This window comes from Musa acuminata, chromosome BXJ2-1, assembly GCF_036884655.1.
Source record: "Musa acuminata AAA Group cultivar baxijiao chromosome BXJ2-1, Cavendish_Baxijiao_AAA, whole genome shotgun sequence".
Taxonomy (NCBI): domain Eukaryota; kingdom Viridiplantae; phylum Streptophyta; class Magnoliopsida; order Zingiberales; family Musaceae; genus Musa; species Musa acuminata.
In genome coordinates this window covers 2582760-2598261 of record NC_088338.1, presented here as the reverse complement: position 1 = coordinate 2598261, position 15502 = coordinate 2582760, and the positions used below count along the sequence as shown (strand labels likewise).

The 15502-nt window shown below is 37.6% G+C and overlaps 2 protein-coding genes across 2 annotated transcripts; one reads left to right on the top strand and one right to left on the bottom strand.

The window, feature by feature from the left end:
• The first annotated feature begins 1939 nt into the window (after window positions 1–1939).
• Window positions 1940–8795, top strand: LOC103986895 (uncharacterized). Its single transcript, XM_009405040.3, has 5 exons — window positions 1940–2405; window positions 5159–5268; window positions 5352–5723; window positions 6351–7065; window positions 8425–8795. Exons 1-5 carry the CDS (start codon window positions 2162–2164, stop codon window positions 8493–8495), a joined length of 1512 nt encoding a protein of 503 aa, XP_009403315.2. The 5' UTR covers window positions 1940–2161; the 3' UTR covers window positions 8496–8795.
• Window positions 8796–10742: 1947 nt separating this feature from the next.
• LOC103986902 (uncharacterized) lies at window positions 10743–15502 on the bottom strand. The gene is made up of 2 exons (XM_009405051.3): window positions 14638–15502; window positions 10743–11558 (listed from the first exon to the last, which is right to left on the bottom strand). The coding sequence occupies exons 1-2, from the start codon at window positions 15405–15407 to the stop codon at window positions 10913–10915; spliced, it is 1416 nt and encodes a 471-aa protein (XP_009403326.1). The 5' UTR covers window positions 15408–15502; the 3' UTR covers window positions 10743–10912.

Sequence of the window (15502 nt, the reverse complement as noted above, 5' to 3'; positions counted from 1 at the left end):
CAGGAAAATTTTTATGTTAGGTTTGTTGTAATTTTGAAAAAAAAAATCTAAAATTTGCAAGTTTATCTTTACTTAATTTAGTTTATTGTCATAATTGTTATTATCTTTAGTTATAATTGTTGCCAATATTATCTTTATAGATAGTATTATGGTATTTTATTAAAAATATCTTAATAGAAATTATAAATAAAAATTTAGGTATTTTGAGCTTAATTAAATTTATATTTTTTTTATAGATTTCAATGATAGTAAAAGATTCATATACTTGATCTCAAATAATTAGGATTTATCATTTTTATTATTATTATATATATCATTATCGTCATCATCATGTGTTATGATAATATCTAATCACTTATCAAAGTAAATAAAAAAAACGATGTAATTACCATAAACAATAGAGAATGAACTCCACAACGAGAGGATCGACATCACTTTAATACCTAGGCTTGTCATTCCATTTGAAGAAAGGAAAGTATGATAAGGGTTCAACAAAATTAAAATACTCGAGGAATGATGCGTACTTTACATGTTCCACAGCAGCGTAAGGCTCAAAACCTTAGCATTGCAGCAAAGGTATATGCAGACTTAGCTGAAGCTTATCAGTTTCCTATATCCGGATTGTATATTAAATATGTCAATTGCAAGGATTTTATGCGACTTTCTATATTTAATTATAATTGTAGTTTAGAAAGTATGCTTCAATATTATAGATAAGAAATCTGGCTATTATACTGTATATTAATACAATGTTTGGTTCCAACAAATCTTATGAACCCAAACCATGATTTCTCCAAGGCTTGTAAAATTTGTTGGTGTAACATCTCGTATTTGGGTTCTCACGATTTAGATACGAAATGCTACACTTAGCCTATAAAGTAAACTGGATACAGAGACCTCATTCATTTTCAGACAATGTGACAGTTTCCTACAGTTATTTGAGATTGAAATCTCATCCTATAAACTTTTTACATATAAGAAAAATATATTAATATCATTTCTACGATGGAGAGTAACCTGACCGCGACACCCCTTATTATTGCACATGCGGTGAGCAAATAATTGCAGCCAGTATAAATTGCCACTATAAATGCAGATAATTATTATCCTGTGGACATCATCATGCAACGTGGGGGTCTTAAAGCACTTGTAATTTTTACCTGCATCGGACTCAATTTCGTTTGCTGACTACAAGTATATTTGTTTTTTTCCCGACAATCCCAGTCAACATTTGGTCAAAATCAAAACAACTCATTTCCCTATCTAATCATCCCAGCGGCAACCATCACACCGAAGAAGGTTCCGATGGCCGAATAAACAATTCATGAAATGACATAACCAGCCCTCTTTTTCACTCACTGGACCACAAGGGGAAGAACTGCACATTGAATTTGCATTGACTTTTTACATAATACTTTAGAAAATCTAAACTACTAATTTCTAATTTTAAATATTATTTTTTAAAAAAACATAATGAATTTGATATAAATTAGAACAATAACTAATAATAATAATTGACAAAATATTAATTATAATGGCATGCATAACTAAGAATAATTGGTGCCGGTGGTTATGTCATTTCTGTACCCATCGACATGTCAATGATGTCGGGACCCACCAACTCCATCCACCGACGCCTCGCACAGGAGAATGGCGCCGTCGTAATTTGTCCGCCTCTGTGATGTACGTACTACCTTCTCACCTGTTAGTGATTATTTGCACTAATATCTCTTCTAACATTCTTAATGTTTCTTATACCCTTTTTTTTATTTTTCACAGTTATGTGTTCTCTTCTTCTTAATTATTTTGAAATTATTATATTGTTTTTAATTTTCTGTAAATATTATTATTATAAGGGCGTAAATGTTAAAATAACAATCCTTTTTACATTTTTAAATCTCAATACACAAAGAGAAGTTAAAAAAGCAATAGACACAGTGCTGCCCACCACTAAGCTCCAGCTTAACTCTCCCTCCCTTCCCTCGCTCCTCGCCGCCTCCTGTCCGCTCCTCTTCCTTCCTCTCTTCTTCTTCTAACCCTAAGCGGAGAGACCTAATCTTGGTCTTGTCCTCGAATTCTCGTCTTTCTTCGCGGCAATGGGCGTGTTGGAGGAAGCGCGCGGAGGAGGAGATGCGGACTGAGGAGATCTAGTGGGGCCGCGATGGGGAAATCCCAGGACGAACATCCGGCGCCCGCGCCGCAGATTTTCCCGCCGGAGGGTCACGAGGGTAATGCCTGCGACGGTTGCCCGCGCTGCCGCTCGATCGGGCGGATAGCGCGGCCTCGTTGCGTCACCACGCTGGTTCTCGCCGTTGCGATTCTGCTGTTGGTCGTGTTCTGGTTGCCGCCGTTCGTGAGGCGGTACGAGGGCGCTGGCCGTCCCGATCCGGACCCGCGGTTCTCAGGTGAGGTGGTGGGATGGTTGGATCTTGGGCTGTTGTCTCCAGCCATTTCGCCGTCGGCTACATTGGCCGATCTTGGTTTTATTTTTTTCTTTTTCTCGTTAATAATAGTCACTTGTTGTTGCGTTTCGATCGATGCGTCCATTCCGCCATTCCCTTAATGTGTTCTTGCATCTGTTAGATTTACTGATTGAAAATTCCTTCATGGGGGGACTGTCATTTTAATTATGCTGATATGTCTTATCTCGATTAAATTACATGGTAGATGTTTTCCTGTGATTTTGTATTAGATAAAATAAATGTCGATATTAATGGAGTTGGTTAATAAAGCTTTAAGAACATGTTATCGGCAACTCTTTATGCTGAAACTCTGTTTTGTTCCATGTCGCAAGTTAATTTCGCACAACAGCTGCTGTTTCTTGTATTAGATAGATGCACAATTGAATTCATAAATGTCGATATTGACGAAGTTGGTTAATTAAGTTTCAAGAACATGTTATCAGCAACTCTTTATGCTGAAACTCTATATTGTTCCATATCACATGTTAGCTTGGCTGGACTCCTGCTGTTTCTTGTATTAGATACATGTTCAATAGGGTTCATGGTTGATTGGTTGCATTCAGTTCTTGGATGGTCCTGTTCCACCTTCGATATCCTCAAGATTTATTCTTATGCCCAAGTATGTGTCTGTTTCTACAACTGATGACACTAAAGGTCTATATTAGGTTTCTATAAATGGATGGTAGGCTTAATTAAGAAGTTACAGAATTGTTCAAATATATGTTCTGTATTTGGATGTATTCTGCAATGGACATCTTAGATGTAAAATATGCCAATTGTATAGCATGCAAGATTTGTCATTGGTTTTAAGTTTTTCGTATATAGAGGAAGAGGAGTATTAGCAGCCCATTTTACTTGATCCATATTTCTTACTTTTACAGGTGCACACATGTCATTTAACTGTATGAATGGGCATGTCTCTATATTCTAGTACCTTATGTAATCTAATGTTAGAGCTAACCTCTAAAATATACTAGTTACTGCAGTTATCTCAGTGCTTTTCTTGTATTTTCTAAACAATAGCATGCTACTAATTTTGTAATCAGTTTGAACTTTATTTTTTCACTATTAATTGATCTGTACTCCTTTAATTGAATGTTTATCGAGAGCAATGACATGGAACAATATCAACATTTTTAAAAAAAAGGAGCAAAAACAAGAAGCTATGATGTCTCGAGCTTTTGGGGTTGACTACTAGGATATCTTTTTATTCTTACTAGTAATTAAATGAAGAACAATTTAATTCTAATTATTGTTCATAACTAAATTTTCTTATGTCTTCTTATACCTCTCCTAGCATCATTAATCGTAGTTCACTCACCTCATTTGATCAGACAATGGTTTAAAATCGGTCCAGTGCCGATGCAAGTTGGCAACTGGATTGATACAGTAACAGGAAAGATTGAGTAAAAGGATAGATTGATATATCAACACCCAGTACGGGTTAGTATCATTGAGGACCAGAGAGAAAGAGATAGGGAAGGAAATGGAGGAGAAGGCGGAGCAAGTAGCGAAGGTGAAAGAAGAATATGAAGATGAGGTGGAGGTGGCAGAGGAATAGACAGACTGGTAGGAGGTTATGTCCCTTGGAAGGAGGCAACAATGATGAGGTGGCAGGAGAGAGGATGAGCAAGAGGCAGAGGGTACAGAGAGATTATACTAAAAAGCGAAAGAAAGGGGCCGAGAGTGTGTGAGGAGAGAAATAATTTATAAAAAAAAACTGACAGCTATAAGAAGTTGTACAAAAAAAAAAGAAAGACAACTGTATCGGATGGTAGGCTTACTGTTCCTCCATTTCAACAATTAAAATTAGACGGTATACCCAGTAAGGTAACCATACTGGTAGGATGACCCCTACATTAAACAAAAATGAGCAAGAACCAGTGGTCTGCATACTAGTTCATGTCTGGTCCAACCATGAACTAGTATGATCAGTTTCTTATACCTGGACTAGGACATCTGGAGATCCCCTTTGAACAAGCAATCTACCATAAAAAATGGCCTTAACTCATTTTCTACTCTAGTAGGGATAAACATAATTTGTCGGAAATGAAAATACTTCTTTTTCTTCTGATAATCTCACACATCTATTGCACTGTTTTCTTCTCTGCTATAGTACATGTTTCTACACTACTCAGTATTTGATTCATAAAGCATGACTAGCATCACATGATAATTGCACAAATCTTCTGCTCAACCACTTCAATCATCTTGCTATTATTCTATGATTCCTGTTATATAATAGATCTAAGATACCTAAAATTTTTTGCTTGGATACTTTTTGTTTATTCACCTTATCTACACCTCTTAATTTCTCTTTATATGTTTCATATATTCAATATTAATCCTATTTAGTTAAAAACGATTATCTTAGGAGAATTCCTGGATGCTTGATATGAAGTGGTTGAGTTATACAGATCTCGAAGCCTTCATTGCTTGAACTCAACAAGATACTAGTCTTTCTAGTTCATGAATTCTTTGCTTTAGTGCAACAAAGCGACATGGATTATTCTTTGTCATTTCCACATATGGCAACATGCTTCTAGTCATGATTGGTTTTAAACATCTTACGATGATCGATAGTCAGATCTGTTTGTCAAAGTTAGGAGATAAAGGCAGTATATTTTTTGCCGTATTAATTTCTTTCATTGTTTTTCAATTGGCAATTTATTTTCTAACTGACTAATTTATTCCAGCTGATGTTGTTGCGAGTTTTAAACTGCAAAAACCTGTTGGTTTACTAAATTCCAATATCGGAAAACTGCAACTTGACATCTTTGAAGAAATCGGTGTTCCTGATTCCTCGGTACACTTCTTTTTACTCTACCATGTGTTTTTATGTTTATATTAAAATAGATGTGCTTGTCTCTATTGCTTCTATTTAAACAGATAGCTGTAATTTATCTGGAACCTTTGGATGGATCAAATTGGACAAATGTGGTTTTTGGAGTTTGGCCGTATCGAAAGAACTCAACTTTGTCATCAACTGGGCTAAGCATTCTCAGGTCTTCCTTCATGTCCTTGGTCATTCAGCAGTCAACTCTTCACTTGACTACAACACTGTTTGGGAACTCGTCGTTCTTTGAGGTGCTCAAGTTTCCTGGAGGGATCACCATAATACCTCTCCAAAGAGTTTTTCTTTTGCAAAATGTGCAAATGCTTTTCAATTTCACTTTAAACTTTCCTATCTATCAAGTTCAAGATAAAGTCAATGAACTGAAGGACCAGATGAAGGCTGGGCTACTACTAAATTGGAATGAGGTTTGACCACAATGTTCCATTCTTGGCTTTCTTTCATTTGAGAGATTTGTTTCTTTTTCAACTTTTGTCCTTTTCTTTTGGTTTACCTGTTGTTTGTTGCATGATGTCTGTTATCTTGAGTAAATTATTGGAACCATGACAGCTTCCTTCTGAGGATTTTAAAAGTCCTGTAGCTTGCATGACAATGAAGAATCAAATATCCTAGATTCTGATTAAAATTTTGTCTTAATAAGCTTGGCTCTAGTTCTAAACAGCAATTGTGCTTATTGTTTTACCAGTACAATAACTAGTCCCCAGGTAATTTTATAGGATTGTTTTATCTCTAATAACCATGGTTTGGACAAAATGAGGTCCTGCTAGTAATTTTAGAAAATCTAGTATGACATGTTAGGCAAGGATTGTTGTACCATGCGATGAAGAAAGAGGCTTCACGTCAAGTTAGTGGAGCTGTGCATATGACCGTCCTGTGTAATGTGTTTGCCAACACCTAATATGTGGCGCTGGTTCCACACCGTGTCTAGCCTTCATGGAATAATGTGGTGGTTCCAGGGGTAAAATTAAAGGAAATATTACTTGCTTCATGAACTGTTACTTTTCTGATACTAATTTTCTCTTTTCGTGTTGCAGAATCTATATGTTCGATTGATAAACTTGGAGGGCACAACAGTTTCTCCTCCAACAATTGTTCAAACATCAATTGTACTTGCAGTTGGGAATCGGCGGCCCTCCCTTCCACGGTGGAAGGAGTTAGCTCACACAATCCAGAACTCTTCTGTAGGAAATCTTGGACTAAATCACACAGTATTTGGTAGAGTAAAGCAAATACGTTTGTCCTCTTTTCTTCAGCATTCCTCAAATAACGGAAGCAATACCAGTTCACCACATCCATCTCCTCAACCAAACCATCATCTGCACCACCATCATCATCACCATAAGCACCATTTTCCTGTGGATAATGCACCTGGTCCTGCTCCTCCTGATACTGCTCCACGACATGGTTATGAAATTTCACCTTCTGGTTGTGGATGTGGATTTTCAAGCAAACCAAAAGGCAAGGGTTATTCAGCTCCAGCTGCTGTGCCTGTTGATGCTCCAAAGCATTCTGCTGCACCAGCAGCTGTTCTGGGGTGTTCTTACAGGCCTGTGGGTGCTCCAATGAGTGCTCAAAATCATTTACTTGCTCCTCGTGCACATGAAAATCCGCCTGTTCCAGCTCCAAGCAGGATTTCAGCATCTCCTTCGCCTGCTGTTTCTTTTATGCATGTGCCACCTCCTAGTAAGAGTGTAAAAGATACCGAGCCTCCAGATCGTACGCCATCAATTTCACCTGCATCATATTCATGTGAGTCCCACAAATATGGATCATGTTAGCTTAATATTGAATTTTAACAGTAACTTTTAACATAATTTAAATAACTAACTAAAAAATTTGCTAACGAGAATATCAGACATCAAGATCTCGTCTCTAGACAACTTGAAATACTTTGTCATATTTTGAATAAATACTATCTGATTGGAAGTAGGTGAAGAACATGTGGTACTAAGTTTTTGTTGCAATATCATTCTTCCAAAATATTTTCATGATGTGATCCCAAGCTATAATTGGAAAATGGACAGAGTATATGAAAGTAATATTGTTTCTGAGTCCGGTTTATTATATTTTGTTTTCATTTTTATGTACACTTTGATGATCAACTTTATTAAACCAGAGTCATATCACAAATTAAGAAGCATAACGTATCTTTACATTATGATGGTGGCATCAAGTGTTATTTGTATTTATCTTAAGCTTCCATGTCATCACTCATACAGGCATCATGTATTGTTATGTCTAGCCTTCATGGTCTTTATCATTTCTTCTCATTCATTGCATAATTCATCTGTCATGCATAAATTGAATATCTGTCCATACATTTGTTTTTATCAGTCAAAAACCTAGGGCCTGATATGGCCTGAAGTTTAACTTATTCCAATTCAATCTTTTAGAATAGACACATGTCAATTGATCTCTGTATATATTGTATTCTTGAATCAAATGGTGCCATGCACTTTCATGTTTCATGCATGCACCACTTCTTTTGTTCATGACTGCAGATGGTCTCATACTTAACGAATGGATTTATTAGTTTGGCCCTGACAAAAACATGTGGTTAAGTGGATGATGGAAATAAACAAAGTATGTTAGTTGTCTTCTCCTGTCGTTATGGTACTAAATATTGCAGGGAATGGTCAGTTCATTTATCAATATGTTGGCCTTGTGGGTCAGTATGTTACATGACATGGTGCATATGGTTTTGCAAGTCGAGGCTAAGGTTTATATTCTCGTCGAGTAACCATTGCCACTTTAGAAATCCTCCCATTTGTTTGCATTGGGTTTCACCTTCTACGTACCCTGACAGATTTAACCCCACATTGCACATGCTTTGATGTCGCTTTTAGTATCTGTCGACTGTCTTAATAAGCTTGAAACAGTGTCTATGGATACCTTCTTTCAAAGAAGTGTCTAGTCGTCTAGCATGTATTTGTTTAATTAATCACATTATCTTATAGGTTGGTTCTATTTTGTAGCACTGTTTTCCTATTCTTCATATTATCACCAGTTATGCCAATGCTTTTGTTACCCAAAACCGATAATCTAAGTTGTTGCCCATGCTATTTCTGTTACATATAACATGTCAACGTAATTTTCGTTTATGTGCAGCTTCTGGGTCAGGCAAGTCTTTTGCCCATTTGGTCCTCGTGCCATTGTTGTATTTATCATCGAGTTTGTAATGACGGAGGATAGCTCTTGCTTTTACGGAACGGAATCAGACCAGTCGATCTACAAGAAGCTGAGAAAGTCGGCCGCAGCGTGTGATACGAGACCAGAAATCAGCATGTGGATGTCGCACAGACTATGCGCCATGTATTCAAATGGTGGCTCTTATTAATGTATATATATGGATAAACGGAGTTGACAAATATGTTCTCCGGTCAAAGCCACGGAGGTGGCAGGCCATGTATGTTGTCTTGCTGCTATGTACTATTCCCACGAAGTTAAGAAATGTAATTTTCTCCTAATAATTTCTCATATGTTCTCATTTTATTGGCTGTCAAGTGTTCATCCTCTTTGGAGGCAGCATACATGAACTAAAAGGAGCGTTTTCTTTTTTATTATTTGATTTGGTTTTTGATCATTTGATGTGATTAAAGGCAAAGGATGTTCCCTTTGGACAGAGTTTGAAAATTTCCAAGGTCATAGTTTCACGGATAAAATGACTATGGGGTTATAAACCCATGCAAAACCTGCTATAATTTGAAGAGATGGGCTTATGTGAAAGTGGATTTCTTCTGTACACGTGAATTATTTTTGGGTAATTTCTAATGTATAGTGATGTATGCATATAGATTATTAGCATCAAAATTAGTTATATCTTTAAGATCATATCTATCTAAGAGCGAGGAGGATATTCCTTCAGAATAATTCCCTCAAGATACATCTCTTGCTCAAGATTGTGTGCGCAAGTCCAGTCGATATGAGGCTCGATGTCAGAGGTGAAGGAAAAGCTTTAAATCTCCGAGCATACATGGTAAAGATAATGATAAATGAAAATAGGGTAATGGTAATATTAGATCATAATAATAATGGAATTGATAATAAAAATGATAATCATAATAGTAATCCAATAGTAATGATAGTGGAATGATAGTGAAACTAGCAATTGTAATTGTAATAGTCGTAATGTCGTAGCCACAATGATAATGTTCCTAATCATAATGTAATGGTGGCAGGAATAGCGTTGAAAATCATAATGATAATGATAATAATATTGATAATGGCAATCATAATCAGAACGATAGCAATAATAATACTGATAATCATAAAAAAAATCTTACTGGCAATGGTAATTATAATGGCGATGTTAATAATAATAATAATAATAATAATAATAATAATAATAATAATAATAATAATAGTTTGTCAACCGTTAAGCATTATATCGCTATGATTTGCAACATCTAAACAAAAAAAATTACAAGATAATTATATATTACTTCTTGTAGTTGGCAACCTTTAGAATCTCGATCTTTATACTTAAAAAGGGTACATTGGCATCGTCATAATGACAAAAGTGAAACATCTATATTTATTTACCCTAACGACATCAGTTTTCTCAATGAAAATACGAAAATAAAAGTTAAAAATGTTAACTTAACATTTTAATGGTAACAAATAGCATCGGTGGTAGCGGAGGACGATGTCGCTAGCATCAACGCCGATACAATTGCCTAGCGATACTTTTGCCACTCTGCATCTCCGTCGATGCTCCATCACCATAGAATCGAAGTCCACTATCAAAGCCATCGCGAAGATTTGTCATCTATTAAAGCAAGACCGAAAGATGCACGCCCCCCTCATTAGCGTTGTGCCCCTCCTTATTGCTCGCCTCCTCAACCACCACCACCACCATTCATCTACGGCCTAGGAAAATGTCGTTGCTACCCTCCCCAACCTCTCTTCGCTCGTGAGGCACTCATGTGCACCCTAAGCATCATCAACGAGCCTTGGTGGATCTCTAGATCCTTACTTCAATAGGTGACGGATCTTCGTGATAGTTTCGACAATGACATTTGATTTCGTGATGACGAAGTGCCAACACAAATGCAGAATGACAAAAGACCACTCGACAACTATATCGATGTCGACACCAACAACGCCATCATCCGCCATCATTAAAATATTAAATTTATTTTTTTACTTTTTATTTCTATATTTTCATTGATAAAATTGACGTTATCAAAATAAATAAATCTAGAAGTTTCACTTATAACTATAAAGAATCGAGATGAAATAATATGTAATTAACTCAAAAACTACCAACCTACTTGGGACAATAATCTCAAAGGACGTTGAGAAGTGTAGAAAACATTAAACTGCCACAATGTGCATGTCTGATTTCATAATGTTTAATCTGTTGAGCTGATGCAAGATTAATGAAAGAAGATGCACCAGCTTTAATTAACTTACAAATCAGTGAATTAAATAAACAAGGAAACCTCTATTTTTCGATAACCAAAAGCTGCTAAAGAAAAATACAAGAGTTAAGTTAAATGCAATGCAAAGGATATAAATGGGCATCAGCTCCTGTCCATTTCTAATACAAGCCAGTAATACAAGAAGGCAAAAGTCCATTTCGACCCAAGACAAATCAAGACTGCATAGATTCAACTTCTTCACCCACACTGGGCACTTCATTAAACATGTACTGGTTCTGATATTCCATAAGATACTGCGTGGATCTCTTCACATCAAGAAACAACCTGTAAACTCTGCTTATGTCATCCATCTCAACCATCTTTCCCTTGCGCTTCAGAGAAACCAGTGCAGCCGATGTGATTAGGTGGATGGCATATCTCAGGGATGTCTCGACCCCAATCTTTGTTAGCAGGAGCTTTGCGTCCTTGGACATCTCAACCTCTTCTTCTTCACACCTGATTTCAATAATCTTGCCAATTTCTTCCTCTGTATATGGCTGAGTAGTTACGATGAGGAGGCGATCTAAGAAATCGGCAGGAATTCCATGAGGTGATCGGTAGTTGGTTCCACGGATTGTAGTGATCCCGCGATTTGTTGCAATGACCAGTATTGGAGCCATCTCATTCTCCAATGCTCGGTTGAGAAAGGAAAAGCACTCAATGTCCAGCATATGAACCTCGTCGATGAACAGGACACCAGGTATGATTTCAGCCTTTCCTTCCTCTTTCCACTCTGAAACCTTCGAATCAATCTGTTCTCTCACTTCAGATCGGATTTCACCAGTGTCGCCAGTGAAAAGTGCAAGAAAACCCTGCGTTCTGAAGTTCATGCCATAGCATGTTATAAAGAGAATGCTTAAGAATAAGCAGAAGAAGAAAATCTAGATAATATTGCGATCAGAGTTGGATGTAAGACTGGCTGGAAGTCCAAGCCTAATTCATACTAATCCACTAAACAATCTGAGAGACCTTTCACAAGTATTGCTAAGAATGTACAAATAGAACACATGATACAATAGGTTTTAAAAAAAAAAAACCACTAGCATATTTATAATCTGCTCAAGCTCATTAGGATCCAAATGTTTTATACTCCCAGAAATTGTTAAGAGTGTAAAGAACTTCAGTTCCATCATAATACTATATGTGCAAGAAGGCAGACTTACCAAATGCACAAGAGGAGAGACCTGATACCAAATACATGAGATGGTTTAAGTTGCACAAGGTTAACAAGTTACTAACTTATTTGGACATCATGCCAAGTAAGCTCATAATGACAGACCTATGCTCAAGAAAGGAGCCTTTTGTTGTGTATTATGAAAGTTCTGTTGCTGGGTCCCTATTGCCCTTTCCCTTCTTTAAATTGTCTTGACACCTATAGGGTGGATGTTCCTCAGATAGTTCCATGCGACTAACCTGAACAAGAGGATACTGATAGCATATCCTGGACACGTGAGATATAGCATCTGCTTGTGGATTTAAGAGTTTAACACATCCATCACATGAATTAAGCACCGAGTTTGATGCTAAAGTTATCCAGCGGCATTGATTACCTCAAGTAAACTATACCACTCGTGTGTTCATACATATACATATATGCACATGTGCATGCATGTCTGCATACTTTCGTGTGTGCATCTGCATACGTGTCAATGGTCATGTTTATGTCTGATTTTGTATGTGTCACTGACAAGGGCCAAGTTACATTGACAGACTATATAGAATATTAACCATCAGCAACCACTTCCCAACTATCATTATGCTTATATCAAGCTTCTATGTACAGCAAAGCATCTAGACCAATGTATGTAACTTTCTGTACTGTCCAATGAGTTGCATAAATATGCTGCTTGCCAACTGGTGTCAGATAATATCATAATGACACCATTGGCACTTTCACATCAAAGTACTTTGACTTCATTTACTAAAAATATGCATATTTTTGCCATTTATATTTGACTCATTGTGTTAATTTGAAAATGATCATAGTAGTGAATCCTTAATTCTTGAACTACAAATACTCTAAAGGCACACCATTATTTGACATCATTAACCTATTAAGCAATTGATCAAATGTTGAAATGCTCTACCACGAAAAAAATTTTCGTTTGTAAAGTGATCAAGGCAAAGTACGACGGTATTAAACAAAATAAGTGATACAACATCTTTATTTTAAGTAAATACTCCTACAACATTGCAATTAATAGATATAGCACCATGATAAGTACACTAAAAAACAATAATAGGCAAAGTTAGTATTCACACAGGAATGAAATCTCAGGCAGCATGGAAATCACCAGTATTTACCAGTCCGACCAGTGGGTTCAGCCTGATATAAGACATACTGAGCAAATTCGACTGTTACCGACCGGTACAAATTGATAATAGTCAGATTTCGACCGACACCAGCCCTCAAAGGTCAAATTGACAGTTGGGATCTCTTTAGGGCTTATATAAGTCCCTCTGACCGACTCCCTACCTCCTCTCTCACCGTACTCACACTCACACACTTTTTCTCAATCTTTTTCTTGAGTTTAGACTTAAATGTGTATAATCTCACTAATTGGCGTCCAGTGGACACTGATTTGCACAAAGACTCTTCACTGAATATTTTATGCATCATACTCGAAAGGAAATAAAAATATCTACTATTTTCATCTCATTAATTCTAAATAATTATTGAAGCTGCTACAACCTCTGGGACAGTGCAATGGTTTATGTTCCTTGATTAATGGTATTATGCATTTTGGACAATGGCGGTATTTTATCTGAATTACTGATGTTGGGGTCAAATGTAAGAAATGACATTCACAGTTTTATAGATAAAAATAACTAAATAAGAATAAAGTACAAGTTAGACATTCCTACTTCACAGTACATTTAAGAAAACCTTGAAACAAGCAATTGAACAAAAAATCATATTAATCAAGTTCACAGCTTTTAGGTTATCTACTGCCCTTTTTTGCAGCATTAAACATATAGCTAACAACTCAACAAAAGTGAGATATATTAGCTACTGCAGTAAGTGACAAAATAAAGTGGCTTCGCATGCAGCATGACACAAAATAGTGAACCAACTAAATGCACTCCCCTCACAACATGAACCACGCTAATTTGTCATATACCTCTGCATCTGAACTTTAGATGAAAAGTTCCAGATTCTAGCTCACTGTAGTTCTAATCAGATCATTTAATCTGAACTTATGAACATGCACTTAACAGTAAGCTTCACACCTTTCAATAATTAAATATTAAATAGTACAAATACTAGATATGGAAGAAGCAGAAGTTAAGAATAAAAGAATAACAGTTCAAATGACCCAAACATACCATCGTCAAGAATAACACTATGACTAAATTTGTTTTCTTATAAAGTGAAGCTAAAATTACAAATTGCACTTCAACACTGGAACAATTTCTAGCTCTAGTATCAACCTGCGGAAGGAACCTCCCCATTGAACTTGCATTATTTCTTTCATATCTCAAGCTCTGAGTGGACTATCTAATTTGGTAATCTTTTTAAATTTTACAATGGTCCTAGTAGGCCCATTGTTCTCAGTAAACATCAAATTCTAGTGAGAAAAAGAACAAGCTTTTTATATCACTAACAATATAAAAGTAAATTAAGGTAAATTCCTATAAGCAAATAAAAAACACACAAACACCATAGCAGGAACTCAGTTCATATGTCATCTTTATTTGAGACTCATGGTGAAAATCTTTCTTCACAAAGGAAAAAGGCAAAACATAGAGTGTATAAAGTTCAGAAAAGGCATTCTCCAGGAATTCAATAATGGCAGCACTCATGGAATCTAAGAAGATGATATTTTACACTAATGTAATATAAAAAAACGGAAGCATATTACAAACTAAAATATGGACAGAGAGGGCAATCCTATACCTGCTATTGATGACATCGATCTCATGGAGGGTGACACAATGCACAACCTCCTTCCTCTTTTGCAGCTCTCCTTCTGGGCACCTTACAAACTTTGTGCTTGGGCCAGTGGCATCATAGTCCCTCGAGCGTGTGATTGATCGACCAAGCTTCGTGACCTTTCCAGATGCCCTATCCAGTGATATCACGTCCCCACTCTGAACCTTCTCCCTACCCAGAGCCTCTATCATCTTCCCTCCTAGCTCGTAGACCGTCTCCATATCAGTAGTCTTCAGGGTCAATTTTCCGGTCTTTGAAGAGGACTGGCCAGCAGACGCCCCAGCGCCGGCGGCAGGTCGGTCGATGGAGATCTCGACGACCTCGCCCTCGATGATCTCGGCCTCCTCCTTAATGCGTACGCCAATGGCCTTGCGGAATGCCTGGGTGAGGGCCTCGGTCTTGGACATCTCGAGGGAGAAGATCTCGGAAGCAGAGACGGCGGCGAAGGGGGTCTCGGCGCCGAGGGACTTAGCGAGCCCCATGGCGACGGCGGTCTTCCCGGTGCCGGGCTGACCGGCGAGAAGGATGGCTCGGCCAGCGATCTTGCCTTCCTTGATGAGGTTGAGGATCAGGCCGGCGGCCTTGCGGGCGGCGCACTGGCCCACCATGCCCTCCGACACGGCACGAGCCTCGAGCGCCGCGTCGAGGCCGAGCCCTCGGATGTGAGAGTGCGCCCCGATGCGCTCGATCCGCGTCAGGTCGCGCGCCTCCGATAGCTTCTTGAGCTCCGCCATCGACGACGATCCGGAGAAACAACGATTAGGGTTTTAGCTGCGAGGCGACCGCTTGGCCGAGGGTTTTAAGCCTCTTTGGGTTATTTGCATATGAA

Coding starts and splice junctions, on each gene's coding strand:
- LOC103986902 (XM_009405051.3), bottom strand. CDS start 15,407: ATGGCGGAGCTCAAGAAGCTATCGGAGGCGCGCGACCTGACGCGGATC. Junction 11,559..14,637: donor ATCGATGTCATCAATAGCAG/GTATAGGATTGC, acceptor CATGAACTTCAG/AACGCAGGGTTTTCTTGCAC.
- LOC103986895 (XM_009405040.3), top strand. CDS start 2,162: ATGGGGAAATCCCAGGACGAACATCCGGCGCCCGCGCCGCAGATTTTC. Junction 5,269..5,351: donor TCGGTGTTCCTGATTCCTCG/GTACACTTCTTT, acceptor CTATTTAAACAG/ATAGCTGTAATTTATCTGGA. Junction 7,066..8,424: donor TTCACCTGCATCATATTCAT/GTGAGTCCCACA, acceptor GTTTATGTGCAG/CTTCTGGGTCAGGCAAGTCT.